Source organism: Penicillium canariense (genome assembly GCF_028826845.1).
Source record: "Penicillium canariense strain IBT 26290 chromosome Unknown utg000008l_segment0_segment0, whole genome shotgun sequence".
Classification (NCBI taxonomy): Eukaryota; Fungi; Ascomycota; class Eurotiomycetes; order Eurotiales; family Aspergillaceae; genus Penicillium; species Penicillium canariense.
Genome location: NW_026622735.1, coordinates 2,213,580 through 2,228,972, shown reverse-complemented (window position 1 = coordinate 2,228,972; position 15,393 = coordinate 2,213,580). Strand labels below are relative to the sequence as shown.

Sequence of the window (15,393 nt, the reverse complement as noted above, 5' to 3'; positions counted from 1 at the left end):
TATTCTTTTAATCCCATGTGCTTTATCTCGGACCACGAGTGGTGGTTCTGGAGTTCTTGCAGTCTTCCAATCTCTCTTGGACCAATTTTCGCTAGATAGGCTTCATCATCTTCGATCCATCCTGTACTGTAACATACAAAGCGCATTTACCTGCGTTCCTCGATTTATCTCGGCCCACCCAATAATAGATCTGCGCTAAGGCCTTGGCGGCGGGACCAGAATGGAGTGATCAAGTGGGTATCGGTCAAGCCGATTTCGAGAATGACTGTAAACACCAGTATGATCTTCAATACAAAATTATGGGCGATCACAAGCTACCGTCCGCACCAACACACCATCTAAATAACTAATCATGTCATTCACCTCTTCCAACTCCCCCACCCACCCGATATATTGATCCGGGCGAAGAACCAACACCGCGCCCCGCATTCGGTCGACCCCCCATTTTTCATACCCCTTTCCATCACAATTTCGGTTCCACACACAAGCATCGTCACACCAGATTTTATCATAGGCCCACCCCGTAACAGGGTCAAATGGACGCAGAATTTTGGGAAAATCAAAGAATTCCACTTCTGTCCACGATCCGCTGTGGATAGCCATGATGTCAACGGCACAATCAAACCGCCCCATAATGGGGGCATATCGCTGGAGGACAGATCGTGTTTTTGGATCACTTCCTGAAAGGTACTGTGTCAAGGTCACAACACGTTCCATCTGGCGTTTTTCCCGCACATCTCCAGCGAGAATTACAATGCGGAATCGCCCATCACTCTCGAAGAGCCTCGTCGTCCATCTGAGATTACCATCTGCCTGCATACGCAGCTTGACTGGTGGAAAACGTTCACCAGGAATTAAATGACGAGCAGTGGATGGGCCCTCACTACCATCAACCTTCCACACAAGCTCGCTAGCACCATAGAAGGACCTCCGGCCATCCGCAAAATCTTCAAACAATTCGACGACCTTGATCATGTTCTGTGTCTTGCTATCCTTCTCACCCTCGGTAAAGAATCCGGACCAATGACGGTCAAACTCAAGCAACATCTCTGCCAGGCGGTGCCTCTCGGCGTCATAGGTTCCTAGTATTGAAGGTGTCGCCACGCCGCCTGCTACCAGGGCAACCTTCCAGCCAATATTGAACCCATCCTGCATGCTCATATTCATGCCCAGGCCAACCTTGGGTGAATGCGTATGGACTGCGTCTCCAGCGAGAAACACTCTATTGCCTTTTGTGAAAGTCGGTGCGATACGTTGTCCAACTTGATATGCGGTCCACCAATCACAAATCCGGAAGTCAAAGGTGTATGGAGCGAATATAGTCTGGACTCGTCTTTTGATCACGCCAAGCGTAACTTGCGAGCGATTGAACCGGCCATTGACGGTGGTGGCATCTTCGATTGTTTGTACTGGCACATAGAGACGCACCAGGTTCCTCTCCCGTGGGATGACGAGAATTGTGCCTGACTCATGGGCTACAGTCCCGAGTCGACGGATATCCGCTAGTCCAGTTGATTTAGTCCAATTACCTACCGTAGGGGCTCTGTTGCTTACGGAAGTCACTGATGGGAACCACATCAATCACACCCCTGGAAATTTTCTATCAGACTAACGCCTCGGAGGAAAACAGGTAGCATATTCTACTCACCAAACATGGTCTGTACTCTCACCCTGCAGGGGAATATTGAGTTTTTTCCTTGTCCAGCTGTGTGCCCCGTCACAGCCAATGAGGTACTTGGCTTTGATGAACTCGGTCTGAGATTGCTCTGATTGACTTTTCTGAGTGAAGTCGTCCCAGTCGTCTGGGTTTAAATTGCCTTGATTGAGCTCATTGGCCACCGGGTCGGAGCTGGTTCCTGTCCTGTCGAGGCCAGGCGGATTCGCTTCATTTTCACTACGAGACCGTAGCTTGACAGTAATGGGATAACCACTGGGATCGTCTTCCATATCTTTGTTGTACTCAAAACACTCGGCAATGGTTCCTCGCTCGATCTTAAGGTCGGAATGCTGCTTTATACTGTCCAGAAGAAATCTCTCAATTCGTCCTTGGTTTAGTAGCATATGGCGGAAGGGCGACTCATTGACCTTTGAGCTGCAGTGCGGACCCTGTCGAACTAGACCCCCCTTTCCGTCGGGGACCTGGCTCGAGCGTTGTTAGTTACTGCTCCACAGGGGCTGAAAGACTGACAAACCCAGAAATTGGCTTCAACGGCTACATGTCCCTCCTGCTGAACCCGATGCTGGAATCCCATACTGTCAAATAGCTCCATGGTCCGCATGCGTAGACCATCGGCCTGACCGGTGAATACTTTCGTTCTTCGTTTGTCTACAATCCGAGCTCGTATACCGCAGCGGGCCATCCAGTAGGCTGCCATTAGTCCAGATGGCCCGGCGCCAATAATGAGCCTGTGGAGTACCTTTGGGATTAGTACAGTGCCTTGCAGGAAAGGGCATGGACTTTACACATCAGTCTGTGATTCGACGTTGTTATCCTGTTTCTCCATCATTGTTGTAGTATTTCAAGCACAAGAAAGATGCGTTGAAGGATTTTTGGCAAGCAATGGAGCTGTCATCGTGATATGCTGACATCTTATATATCATACAGTTTGCTCTTTCTAGTCTCTCGTGGAACCTTGTAGACCGAGGCTGGGTGCGTGAGATTCAAGCCCGAGTAAGGCTGCAGGCTGACTCAGGTCACTTCTTTATGTTGATTATCAGGTCGAAAGTTGACCTATGGGATAGGGCCCTTTCAGGAGCAGGGTAGGTATGAAACCATGAATCATTATCGGGGGAACGATACTGCCAACGGCTGAAGCCAGCACCTGTGCCTCTAAGTACATTCAATTTCAAGGGGAGATGATACCCAACCCACGCTAACAACTTACAGATTGTAAATTGACATCAGCATTCCGATGAAGCTGTCTAAAAAGCATGTAGCACTCATTTCATTCGACATGGAAGGGTTTTCTTTGAATGGCCTAGGCTGTGCGATGTTGTGAAACATACACGTTGGTGTACAATGCAATTACTCTAGAGTGATAACCCTAGAACATCACTGTTTCAACAGCAGTCGCAGTTTGAACAACATCGAGAGCTGTTTAGTTGTGTGTCTAAAGATTGAAATACTTGTTACTCGAGCTTGTCGACGCCGAGGAACCGCTGAGTCAAGGCTGACGAAGGCTGTGCAACAAATTTCGTCCATAAATCAATCAGAAGTCATCCTCGTCGTGTAACTTGATTGATACTACAGTGACTATCCGGGGATCTGATTCCTAGTCCGCTCAAGATAATGCGGATGAAGGAATTCAGCAACTTCGGACTCCGGCATGTGGACTACCACAGCCGATGGCTCCATTAGGTTTCTACGCAGGAAACTGTCGTATATAACGGGATGAAGGAATAGAGCAACCTTAAAAACCAGATAAGCCAAATATACCGGATGGGCGATAACGAGTGCCGTGGGAATGCGGTTGTTAGCAACTAGTGATGGTTGACCAACTGCGAAGGCTGGTATCACAGCCCGGACCTACCAAGAATGACAACGTATAGGATTCAATTGTCCTACGGTTGACATCAGCTGGTAGCTGTTGACAAATAACCTCTGCGTGAACAAATCTACAATATACGTAGGAAAGTCCGGCGACGCATGCCCTCCCGAGCCTATAAATCACAAACCCTCAAGGGACTGTTGAGCTCCACAGCTTCATCCTCACAACTGCACGAACATCGACTTCTTTTGTTCGCAGACACTCTCCATACACTGATTCATTGATCCACTGCCAGTCACCTCTAATAGTGAACTCTGTACCACTCTCACCAAGTCGATCGTCACGTCGGCTGCCCTTGCTTGCTGCCGCTGCAGTCTCAACTCGCCAGGAGGATGCAGCACACGCCGCACACATACTCCACTAAAAGTACTATGTCAGTTGCAGACATGCTGTGTGTAGTTCCAAAGCCCATCGCCATTAGCATTGATACTTCTGCTTGGTCTTCCATACCCACACCCACGAGAGCAGCGTCCACTCTCCCATGCCCCGGTCGCCTAAAAGTATCTATGCCGACCAGTCAGCATTGACTGAGCAATCCAATGAACAAGCAGCTTATTAGTGTCCTGCTGGATGAATTCGCCTGCAAGACCCGCAAGCATGACAGTCGTCCCATCACACAAAGGCGCTCCTGCGAACGACAGCGCGTGTCGTACAGTTCTTCTGGCGATGTCACAATGGCAACGCACGGCACTATGCCCTTGGTTCGAGTCAAGTGCCTACACAGGCTGGCAAAACCTGTGTTGAGGACATGCTGATCATGGTGACAGTAGAGGTGGTAGCTCGTATGGCGACTTCTACACAACCGACAGCCCTGCTCGGCGGACCGCGCGTATGGCATGGTTAGGAGATGGTAACGGTACCGTAATGGTCATGAGAACCGAGCCCCGCCATGGTTACATAATTTGAAGCCTGAGGCAATCAGCGGAGGAACTATAATCCGTTCGATCAAACGCCTCCCATTCATCCATTCAACCTACTCGAATGGGAATGAAAGGGATGATGACATAAGATCAACTCGGTTAACTAACTATATGTATGGAGTTGGGCAGTTCTAGTTTCACACCATCGGTGATCGAAAACCTGCCAGAGGCTCAAGCAGCAACCGGGGAGACATTCATGGCGGCTCAACTCCCAGACATAGGCACGCGGGCCACAGATCCCATCTCGGAGGCTCACTCTCTAGTGGCCCAGCTGTATGCGCCGGCAAATCAAAGAAATCCGACCCGGATCAATGACATTCAAACACGTCTTCAACAGCTCCAAAGAGGCGACCATGCCTGGCAAATTGCCGATGCACTGTTGAGAGAGCCCGACGCCCACCATCGTTTCATGGGGGCGCTGACGTTCACAGTAAAAGTGAACGTCTCGAGTCACGAAATCGATGGGGCGATGAGCCTTCAGGTCATGGAGCATCTCATCAACCATTTCGTCACCATTGTGAAGGAAAGCGAGCAGGCCATGGTGGTCAGGAAGCTTGCATCCAGCCTGGTGACCCTCTTCAAGCATTCGGCGTGTCCGTGCGAACGAGTGCTGTGGCAAGTGGCTGCCAGCTTGGCCCATGGCCGGTTCGTCTCCGAACAGCAGGCCCAAACAGTCGACTTCTCGACTGGCGTGCTGCCCAGCCTCGACACTCAGAAAGTCACAGCCTTGCTGTTCTTTTCGGTCACACTAGCCGAGACTACACTACGGCTCGAGGACGAGCCCTACGAACTAGTGGGATCGGCTCTTCAACGAGCTGGCACGAACACCCAGGATGGCTTGCTGTTGGTGCAATACATCCTACCGCAGATATCCTACCAGTCTAACGTAGTTCTGGACGAGCAGGTTCATCGGACCCTGGGGAGTGAGGTCATGAACTCTTGGAAAGCCTGGTCAGGTGTTACGACAACCCGTTCTCAGGCAGACGGAGACAGTATCCATAACCTGGTTGTTTCTTGTGGACGTGAAATCATGCAGACTCTGAGAGTTCCAATCTTGAGCGAGTTCGCAGCTTCGACCCTCATTCACGTGTTTGAAAGCCGTCGTTCCGCTTTTGATGAGAGCTCCCTTTGGGTCCTTTCGCAGGTACTCTCTCACTCGGTCGTGACAGCGCACGTTGTAGCCGTCATCAAGGGTGAAGAAGGCTCGGAGGGTATGACTTTTGTCGACCTCTTGGTGGCGTACCTATCGCATCTTCGGTTGCAAATCTTTCGCGACCCCATGAAGCCGGCGGATGCCAAAATCCTCGCCATCGCGCGTGACATCTTCAAAACTCCAGGCTATGCGGTTATCGACGACCCAGCCACCCCTCGCGTGCTTGAATTTTGGAATGAGATTGCCGAGTGTGTGCTTGATGAGTTGGAGGAGAATGACCCCGCATGGCAAATGATCAAAACGCACTTGGCACAGGTTGTGCTTAGCCTGTTCAGCAAGCTTTTATATCCAACATCGGAGGACCTTTCCGACTGGAGCGATGAGGAGCGCAGCGAATTCAATGCGTTCCGCTACGAGGCTTGCGATTATCTACTATCGGCCTATCCAGTCCTCGGCGTCGAGTTAGTGCGTGTGTTCCAAGAAAGTGCAACATCCAACCTCCAAAATGGTGACTGGCGTGGGTTTGAGGCTGCCATGTTCTGTATCGCTCAGCTTTCCGAGGCTGTTGATGAGAATGGACATGCCGACCAATGCCTAGATGCCATCTTTGGCAGCGATGCCTTCTCACAACTCTGCGCCGGTGGAAAGGCAGGCATACCCCTAAAAGCGCGCCAGACCCTCGTGGACACCTTTGGCAAGTATGAATCATACTTTGAACGACACAATTCCTTGCTCCCGAGTGTCCTGAACATTCTCTTTGAATCTCTGAACTTTGAGCCGTGCGCCCAAGCGGCGTCACGGTCTATACTCACCCTTTCTAAGACGTGCTCTCGCGTCTTGACGTCGGAGCTACCTGTCTTCCTCGACCAGCTAGACCAGTTTCGTACCGGGCCAACCGCAACCTCGTCCACAATGCCCAAGGTTCTCGAGGGGATTGCCACTATCATACAGAAGCTGTCCATGGACGAGGAGAAAGTGCAAACCCTGGAAAGGATTCTGGGCTTCTTTGTCCAAGAGGCCGCACAGGCGCGACAAGAGGCGGCCAACTCAGCATTTGATCTCGCTCGCTCACATGGCCACCTAGTGTTGAGCTGCATCGCTAGTATCGGAAAGGGGCTGCGAGCAGATGCCGACGAAGTTATCAACGTTGACGCCGCACCAGAACCAAACCCCTATCCCCCTTCCTTTTGGAACACAGGCCCGGGGTCGCAGGCCCAGCAGTTCATTATGGAGTCCATGCGACTGCTTATCGTGGATTTCCCAGTCGACAGTAACATGATCGATTCCGCGTGCGACATCCTCAAGGCTGGCTACACCGAGTCATCGGGACTTTTTGTTTTCCCCCCGTCCATGACTGTCGACTTTATCAAAAGTTTCCCACTTGGTATCTCCGGCACGGATGTCATTATGGCAACTGCATCTTCATTCCTGGCGTCCCATTCATCTCATTTTATGCAGATCCGGGACGAAGCGGTGGCATTGATCGTTCATGTTGCCCAGCTATTTTCCTCGATGCTTGACAACGAAGAGCTGTACGACCCCGAGACCGCCAACGCGGGGATTGATTTCCTCGCCCGTCTGATGCCCAAATACTACACCATTCTCTTCTCGCTCACCGAGCCGCTGCCATCACTGGCCGCTGACTCCCCCCAGCAAAATATCCCGATTTATGCGGTTTTGTTGAACTTTACGCTGCATGCTCTGACTCGACCCGAGGCGCTGACTCTTCGCTCTGCATCGGCATTCTGGATTGCTCTGATCGACCTCCGTGGTAGCTCCCTGGAAGAGACCACGGCGCTGGATCAAGTGCTGGAGCACTTTGTTCCGCGACTTGGCGAGACTTTGATTGGCCAGATCGCCGGTCACTGCGCCCGGTCGGATCTCGTCTCCCTCAACGATGTTCTACGGCGCTTGATATTCAAGAAGATGGCCCTTGCACGCCCGAGTATCACTGCTGCACTCAGCGCCTTGGCCCTTCACACCATTGATGACACGGCCCACCCAGTCCCGCTTCTTTCCCCGCAGGACAAGTCTCGATTTTTGGAGTCTCTGATCGTTGCCCGAGGCGCCCGGCAGCCATCCATGGAGCTCGTCCGCGCCTTTTGGCTCAAATGCCGAGGTATGAGCTACGATTATGCCCAGTAGAAGAGTCAGACTGGGCGCGGAGGGCGGCCGGGCGGTATGATGATATGAGGAGAACGATGGCAGTTGGAAAAATTGATGGCAGGACGGGGGGATTCCTTCACACTAGATATCCATATACATGCACGAGCCCAGTTCAGTCCATCGTCCAGGCAGAACCAAGACGCAGGGCTGCCCATCTCCCCTGTGCGCCCGTCCTCCAATCTGTCCATGCAATTTATCCTGCATATATGGTGTCAGAACCTTAATATACGCATGATCTTCCCGGTGGCATTTGAACCAGTTGAGTCTATGGTTCATGGAGCGTCTTCCATCTTCACCTCTGGCCCACTTGCCACGTAGTTAACTCATAGGTGTGGAACCCAGGCGTCTGCCGGCCACACGACGGGTGATCGCCGGCACGTGCGAGCACCATTGGACGGCACGTGTTTTGGGCGCGGCAGACCCATCGATCCGGGGCAATGTCCAAGTCGGCATCAGACAGTGCCTTCTCGTTTCCCCTTCCACCCTCATCGCGACACACCCGTCACAGGCGTCACAGCAACCTACCACTGCCACTGCCCACCTACTGCCGCGAAGCCTGATGGTGACTCAGCACCAGCGTGCCCGCTGATTGGTGGTTCCTGACAGCCGGACAGCCCGCGCCGCGTAGTGACGTGACGGGCGCGATAAGATTCCCTCCAAAAAAAACTTTCATCGGTACGGTCCACCAACTCTTGCAGGGCATGAGTAGTCTGCACCAAGATGCAGTCGATCATCGTACTGCTCGCCCTCCTCGCCGGTGCCGCGGCATCAGCGATCCCGCTCGAGCAGCAGATTTTGGCCGAATCCTCCTGGGAGACCGGCGCCGATGTTTTCCCCGATGATGCACCACAGCTTCTTGCGGGCGCAGCAGCCCCAGGCCCCCATGGTCGCTTCTTGCATATCACCGGTGAGTGCGAAGCACAGTCATCATGCTCGGCAAGCGCGGAGATCCTGACCATAGACCGCGAGAATAGATTTCCACCCCGACCGATACTACAAACCGGGCACCCTGGTCGACAGAGAGCATGGGACCTGCCACCACGGCAAGGGACCCGCGGGATATTTCGGCACTGAAGGCTCGGAATGTGACGCTCCATTGTCCCTGATCAACGAAACATTTCGGTGGATCGAAGAAAACCTCAAAGACAAGATTGACTTTGTGATCTGGACCGGAGATTCGGTCCGCCACGACAACGACGAGCGCATTCCACGGACGGCGGATGAGATCGTCGAAATCAACCAGCTGATGGCCCAGAAGTGGATCGATTTGTTTGGGGTGCGCACCCCGGGCAAAGGCTCGACCAGCATGCCCCAACTGTCCGTGCCCGTCGTGCCCACCTTTGGCAACAACGACGTCCTGCCCCACAATATCTTCCGAGAGGGTCCCAATACATGGACGAAGAAGTTCGCCGAAGTATGGAGTCATTTTATCCCCGAGGACCAGCGCCACAGCTTTGTGGAAGGCGGGTGGTTTACCACCGAAGTCATTCCGGGCAAGCTGGCCGTCATCAGTCTGAACACGATGTACTTTTTTGAGTCAAACAGCGCGGTGGACGGGTGCAATGCCAAGTCGGAACCCGGGTACGAACACATGGAGTGGCTGCGGGTCCAACTCCAACTCCTTCGGAGCCGGGGGATGAAGGCGATTCTGATGGGCCATGTGGCCCCCGCCCGCTCACACGAGAAGGCCAACTGGGATGAAACCTGCTGGCAGAAATATACTCTGTGGATGGACCGGTACCGCGATGTCGTCGTCTCCGGACTCTACGGACACATGAACCTCGACCATTTTATCCTGCAGGACAGCCACAAGGTCGACATTGTCACCATGTCAGAAAAGTCCACGAGCGGCACCGTGTCCGCCATGTCGAAGCAGGACTACCTCCTTTCACTTCGCGAGCAATGGTCATCATTACCATCACCCCCTTCCGGTCTCTTTACGAAGCTGCACGGCTTGTCGGATTCTCCCGAGTTTGACTCAACAAAGAGGAAACCCAAGAGCAAGAAAGATAAGAAGAAGGAAAAGAAAGAACGCAAGTTCTTGAAAAAGATCGGAGGACCATTCGCGGAACGGTACAGCCTTTCGTTGGTCTCGCCCAGCTTAGTGCCAAATTTTTTCCCTACGCTGCGGGTTGTTGAGTACAATATCACTGGGCTGGACGATGTTATCCTGCAAGCAGGTTCCGGCTACAGCGATCAGGTGGAATCTTCTGATTTCCACGTTGAGAAATCTTCCCTGCCTCTGACTGAGAATCCCTCCGCCGGGATTGAAAAGAAGAAGAACAAGAAGAACAAGAAGCCCACTTTTAAGATTCCCGATCCCCCATCATCGACCGCACCTCCGGGTCCTGCATACTCCAATCAACCATTAACCCTGCTGAGTTACACTCAGTACTTCGCAAACCTGACTCGGATCAACCAGGAAATTGCATCGAACAGTGGTCATGACCCTCGGATCAACTTCGAAGTCGAGTATACTACGAGTGGAGATGGCGTGTACCACATGAAAGATTTGACTGTGCGCAGCTTCTTGGAGCTTGCCATTCGAATCGGTGAAGCTGGAGACGCCGCAAGCGACGCGATCGCTGACCCAGACCGCCCGGTCGCGAAGGGCAAGAGGGAGAACGAGGCCTGGCGCGCGTTCCTTTCGCGGGCATTCACTGGGTTTGTTGATGTGGATGATCTCGATTTGGCGATACAGTAGACGTTCATTGCCATGAACAAACAGCCCTCGGTTTTTTTTTTTTTACCTCCCCCAGTTTAGAGATGTTTGCATTGGTTGATATATGGGTTGCATCTGTGTGAAGTAGATATTATATTGCATTGACTCGGCGTTATTATCTGTCGAAATACATGGCGTAGTAGCTACCCACCAAGTCCCGGCTACTTTATCAAGTGCTCTCTCACCTGTCCTGTGTTTTTGTAGATTCATTCTTGAGGCGAATGGGACTGTAGCGACCATATGCCCTGGGGCCTTCCTTGAGGTCCCTCACTTGGTCGCTTCTACCATCCGCGTTACTTCTGCTTACTCGTCCTTGTGCTCCGTTCCCTACCGTAGCGTCGTAGACGTGTGACTAGCATTACCTAAACATAACTCCTTGATACCGGCTGGTGATCAGCATCGAGCCTTGCGGGTGTTTGAAGATACCTTGGCGGTGGCTATATCGAGGTGCGGCTTGCTACCGCACCCGGTGGCAGGACTGTACTCGATAGGAAGGCGTTTACCTGCTGTGCAGTTCGAGCGGGTTCCAGAAACTACCCGTCGGTCGCGTTCCATAGACCCGACATCGCTGAAGACCGACCACTTCTCTCGACCGTGACACGGTGGTCTTCTCGTGAAGCTGGTCCAGAGCAAACACCTGGACTAACACCATCTGGATCATGGAGGAACGGTTTGGCCCACACAGGGTCTGGGCGGGGTTGCTGGTGCTCCATGAGACGCCATGGCTCGTCCCTTCGACCTCCGCCTGCTCCGACCGCCCTGCAACCTACGGGAAGATGAATGGGATTATGATTCACCCCCCATCAAGAACTCCACGCGGTTGCGAACGGTACCAGGGTCATGATGCCAGCAACGGGAATGCCACGACCCATGTCCTGTCTCAGGATCGGCGAAAGCGAGCCACGTCGTGAGAGCATCTCAGCCCCATCGTCAGGTGACTCGACGGCGCTACGCGCTGCACGCTGGCCGAGCGAATCACTCCGCAGGGGAGCGAAATGACAATCGTCGGGCATCTCTGGCACTCCCGCTATCAAACGAGACTCAGGCTTTCCCGCATCCCGCGTCCCGCGACCAGTCGATTAGCTCCCCATTCTGCAATGTCGAACCCGGACGACTACACCGTGGGCTGGATTTGCGCCCTAGCCACCGAATACGTCGCTGCCCAAGCGTTTCTGGACGAACGGCATGAGCCCCCAGCTTATCTGCCACCTCGCAACAAAAACGACTACACCCTGGGCAGGGTCGGGAAGCATAACGTGGTCATCTCTGTTCTTCCCATGGGAGAATATGGCACCGCCTCGGCAGCACGCGTGGCAGAAGATATGATGCACAGCTTTGCCAATATTCGCATTGGTCTTATGGTCGGCATTGGTGGGGGTGCGCCGAGCCCCAAACACGATATCCGCCTGGGAGATATTGTAGTCAGCATTCCCGGCAATGGCCAGGGCGGGGTCCTCCAGTACGACTTCGGCAAGACGATACAAGCCCAAAGCTTTCAGCTCACAGGGTCTCTCGATCAGCCGCCTTCTGTGCTGCGTGCAGCAGTAAGCGGGCTCATGGCCCAATACGAGAGCGAAGGCCACCAGCTCGAAGATGCCGTGAGCAAGGTTCTGGAGAGAAAACCGCGGCTGCGCAAGAAATATCAGCGTCCAGATCCAGCGAGTGATCGGCTATACTACAGTGAGATTGTTCACCCCGGGGAGGGTGAATCGCCCTGCACGTCACACTGTGGGGATGGTCCGTCTTGTCTGGTCTCGCGATGTGCGCGCACCGAAGACGATGATAACCCAGCCATCCACTACGGCCTGATCGCATCCGCTAATCAGCTCATGAAAGATGCCTTGATTCGAGACCGATTAGCGGCCGAAAAGGACGTTCTGTGCTTTGAAATGGAAGCAGCTGGGCTAATGAACCACTTCCCTTGCCTTGTGATCCGCGGCATCTGTGACTACGCGGATTCGCACAAGAACAACGACTGGCAGGGGTATGCGGCAATGGTCGCGGCAGCATATACGAAAGACCTTCTATATCGCATCATGCCCCAGCAGGTGGAGCAGCAAGCAAAGGCCCTCACTGTTCTGAAGGAGGGAGATCATCGTACAAATATCTCCTTTGGAAACCACAATCGAGGCTTCCAGGTTGGGGTCAACAATGGTCCGATCACTAGCTCGTTTGGGGCCCAGTGATCAACTTTCTTATACTAGTGACGTACAGTAAAGGTCGTCGAGACATCATTGAATCAGGCAGAGAAGAGTGAACCCGGCCTTTGTTTAGCAGCAAACCTGTGTGGGTATGTGGAAGAGACTGAGCACGCGGCACAATCCTGTTCCGAGGTATCAACAGCCTCATCTGGGCTCTGCGAACTGTAGTTTCACCTAGGTTGGGATCGCAAGGACTCTGTACATACACTACCTGTCTCAATTAATACCTAAACTAATCGTGGAACCAGCTACTATATATATTGGCCTGTGTGGAGTAGCAATGTTTTTGGCTTTTGTGGAAGTCATGCTTAGAGTTCTGCGATTTCCAAGGCCGACGACTAATTGAGTTCAAATCCAAGTCAAAATGCCCCGGTACCTACCTATGCCTCCGGAATTTCCAGGTTATTGTCGACTCTCTCAACCACGGGAACCCAACACACTTTGGAGGCGTACCTCAGGCGGCAATCACATGCGGCACTGACCACCGAGCATGGCCGGCTATCGGAACAACCTCGCTCCGACCCGTCGGTGCTGGCCGCCCAAAAGTTGACGTGACGGAGCAGTCCCTCCATTCCTCTCCAAAACCAGCCCTTCGCATCTGAGGTTCTCCTCGCCAGTTCCAGGTCATGAGCAATGCGCTCTGGGTCGCATGGCGGATCCCATGCTCGGGGCTCCGACCTTCCGTGTTGGGCCCAGTGATGCTCAGCCATGCTGGTCGTGATCTCCGCTTGACGCCCTGGAAATTGCACAGCAGCCCATTCAAACGCCCATTCAGCTCCCTACGCCCTCCATCTCTACCTGAACACCGACCCAGCACCCTCACGTTCTTCCCTCGGAGTTTCACACCTGCTCCGATTCTACGGAGGCTCAAGAGGACCACAGCTTCCGCGCAGCCCAACCTCAAAGTCCCCGAGACCCTACCTGGCGAAAAGCCGCGTTCTGATGCGCAGATCAAGAGGATATTTGGCTCGAAAACCCTCTCGGCAAAAGTGGGCAACCGCACTCTGGCAGTGCTGCAAGCTCGCCGGGTAGACGGTACCCTCGACCTCGATCTCCCTTCGGACATTACCCGCGCCGTGCCTCAGTTACAGCTCGACACTGCGTTGGAGTGGCTGCGAGCCAACTATCCAATTGACGAAGATGCTGCAATCTTAGCACGCATTGAACGAGAGGAGTACGAGGAGGAACAAAAGCTCGTGCGACGGGCGGAAGCGCTGGGTCTGTACAAGCCCCAGAGTGGTTCCTATGAGGCGGAGCTTGGTGAAGACCAGTCCGTCTACGGAAAGAGTGTCCTCAAAGAGGCGCGGGAGAAGAACGAGAAACGACTTCTGGCGGAGAAGGAGCGCAAACGCCAGCAATGGTTGGAAGGCGAAAATGAGGAACTGGAAAAATTGAAACGCCAGGTTGAGGGGAATACAGCCCTGCAACAGTACCAAGAAGCGGCGCTTACTGAAGGTATGGGCTTTTCGGAACCCCCTCGGAAATATGATGGTTGCTCACAGTTTTGAACAGCTCGACCCCGTGCCGACCCCAATGAGCGTCCCTTCCTTGCTTGGGTCCAGAAACACCACATCGCAGGAACTCTTAACCAGGCGGAGGCTGTGAATGTTACCACTGTATGGATGACGCTGTTCCCTTGATACCCTGTTTCTTTCTTTGTTTCTTTTTTTCCCCTGCTTTTTTTGCTCTTTTTTTGCGAGCGTGGCTAACGTTGGTGCATCACAGTCTCAACGCCTTCTAGCACCTCTGATATTCACAATTGTGACCGTCGGCCTCTGCTATGTCTTTTCCCAACAGTACGAGGCCCCTGCGCGCCAGGATCGCTTGTGGCCAGATGTGCCTCCAGCCGCCGCAACAGTGGGAGCAATTATTGGGGCCAATCTTGCCATTACTTTCATGTGGAAGTACATCCCGCCGTCGTGGAGGTTGCTCAATCGCTTTTTCGTCATTGTACCGTTCTACCCGAGTGCCCTCAGTATGCTCGGGAGCGCCTTCAGCCACCAGACTTGGAGACACCTAGCCACAAATATGATGGTTCTCGGTCTCATGGGGACCAGAGGTAAGAAATCTGTGGTGAGAATGAGACGATGGCCAGCAAGCTAATCTCTCGTTTGGTCTTTCGCAGTTCATGATGAACTTGGCCGTGGAAACTTCCTGGCGATTTACCTGGCCTCCGGAGCGGTTGGCTCGATGGTGTCGTTGTCCCGCAGTGTCATCCTTGGTTATCTCGGTATGACCTCTCTTGGGGCCAGTGCTGCCACCAGCGGCATCGTTGCCGCATGGTGCATGTATCACTTCGAGTACGTTCCCTTGTGTTTATCTAGCCCCACCCAACCCAGATCGTGGCTAATACCTGCCTCGCAGTGACAAAATCACCATGTGGATTCTGCCACGTGAGCTTCGTGAGACTATGTGGACCCAGGGCTGGATCTTCCTCGCCTGTCTGATCGCCACTGAGGTGTTCAGCATGGTGACACCCGCACGCTTCTTGCAGGTGTTTCCCTTGTCTCGACTGACCAAGATGGACCATGCAGCTCACTTGGGTGGTTACTTTACCGGTGCTGGGTGTGGATATGCTCTGGCGCAGAGACGGAGGGCCCAGGAGCGAGAGCGGAGAGCCCGTGATTCGAAGTGGCTTGAGAACCTTGTTCGGTAGAGCTCGTCGAAGATCTACTCTACGCAC

General features: G+C 53.3%; 6 protein-coding genes across 6 annotated transcripts; 4 read left to right on the top strand and 2 right to left on the bottom strand.

Annotated features, from left to right (window-relative positions):
- Positions 1 to 297: 297 nt before the first annotated feature.
- Positions 298 to 2,507, bottom strand: N7482_010734 (putative phenol 2-monooxygenase; the record flags this gene model as incomplete). Its single annotated transcript, XM_056692858.1, has 5 exons — positions 298 to 1,502; positions 1,555 to 1,589; positions 1,649 to 2,139; positions 2,193 to 2,406; positions 2,464 to 2,507. 5 exons carry the CDS (start codon positions 2,505 to 2,507, stop codon positions 298 to 300), a joined length of 1,989 nt encoding a protein of 662 aa, XP_056538815.1.
- A 2,076-nt stretch (positions 2,508 to 4,583) lies between these two features.
- On the top strand, positions 4,584 to 7,766 carry N7482_010733 (putative importin 13; the record flags this gene model as incomplete). Its single annotated transcript, XM_056692857.1, has 1 exon — positions 4,584 to 7,766. One exon carries the CDS (start codon positions 4,584 to 4,586, stop codon positions 7,764 to 7,766), a length of 3,183 nt encoding a protein of 1,060 aa, XP_056538814.1.
- A 741-nt stretch (positions 7,767 to 8,507) lies between these two features.
- Positions 8,508 to 10,491, top strand: N7482_010732 (endopolyphosphatase; the record flags this gene model as incomplete). The annotated part of the gene is made up of 2 exons (XM_056692856.1): positions 8,508 to 8,694; positions 8,762 to 10,491. The coding sequence occupies 2 exons, from the start codon at positions 8,508 to 8,510 to the stop codon at positions 10,489 to 10,491; spliced, it is 1,917 nt and encodes a 638-aa protein (XP_056538813.1).
- A 517-nt stretch (positions 10,492 to 11,008) lies between these two features.
- N7482_010731 (uncharacterized protein) lies at positions 11,009 to 11,522 on the bottom strand (the record flags this gene model as incomplete). The annotated part of the gene is made up of 2 exons (XM_056692855.1): positions 11,009 to 11,275; positions 11,343 to 11,522. 2 exons carry the CDS (start codon positions 11,520 to 11,522, stop codon positions 11,009 to 11,011), a joined length of 447 nt encoding a protein of 148 aa, XP_056538812.1.
- Positions 11,523 to 11,606: 84 nt separating this feature from the next.
- Positions 11,607 to 12,695, top strand: N7482_010730 (5'-methylthioadenosine/S-adenosylhomocysteine nucleosidase family protein; the record flags this gene model as incomplete). Its single annotated transcript, XM_056692854.1, has 1 exon — positions 11,607 to 12,695. One exon carries the CDS (start codon positions 11,607 to 11,609, stop codon positions 12,693 to 12,695), a length of 1,089 nt encoding a protein of 362 aa, XP_056538811.1.
- Positions 12,696 to 13,336: 641 nt separating this feature from the next.
- N7482_010729 (rhomboid protease PCP1) lies at positions 13,337 to 15,366 on the top strand (the record flags this gene model as incomplete). The annotated part of the gene is made up of 5 exons (XM_056692853.1): positions 13,337 to 14,165; positions 14,223 to 14,326; positions 14,436 to 14,769; positions 14,836 to 15,010; positions 15,075 to 15,366. 5 exons carry the CDS (start codon positions 13,337 to 13,339, stop codon positions 15,364 to 15,366), a joined length of 1,734 nt encoding a protein of 577 aa, XP_056538810.1.
- Positions 15,367 to 15,393: the final 27 nt, after the last annotated feature.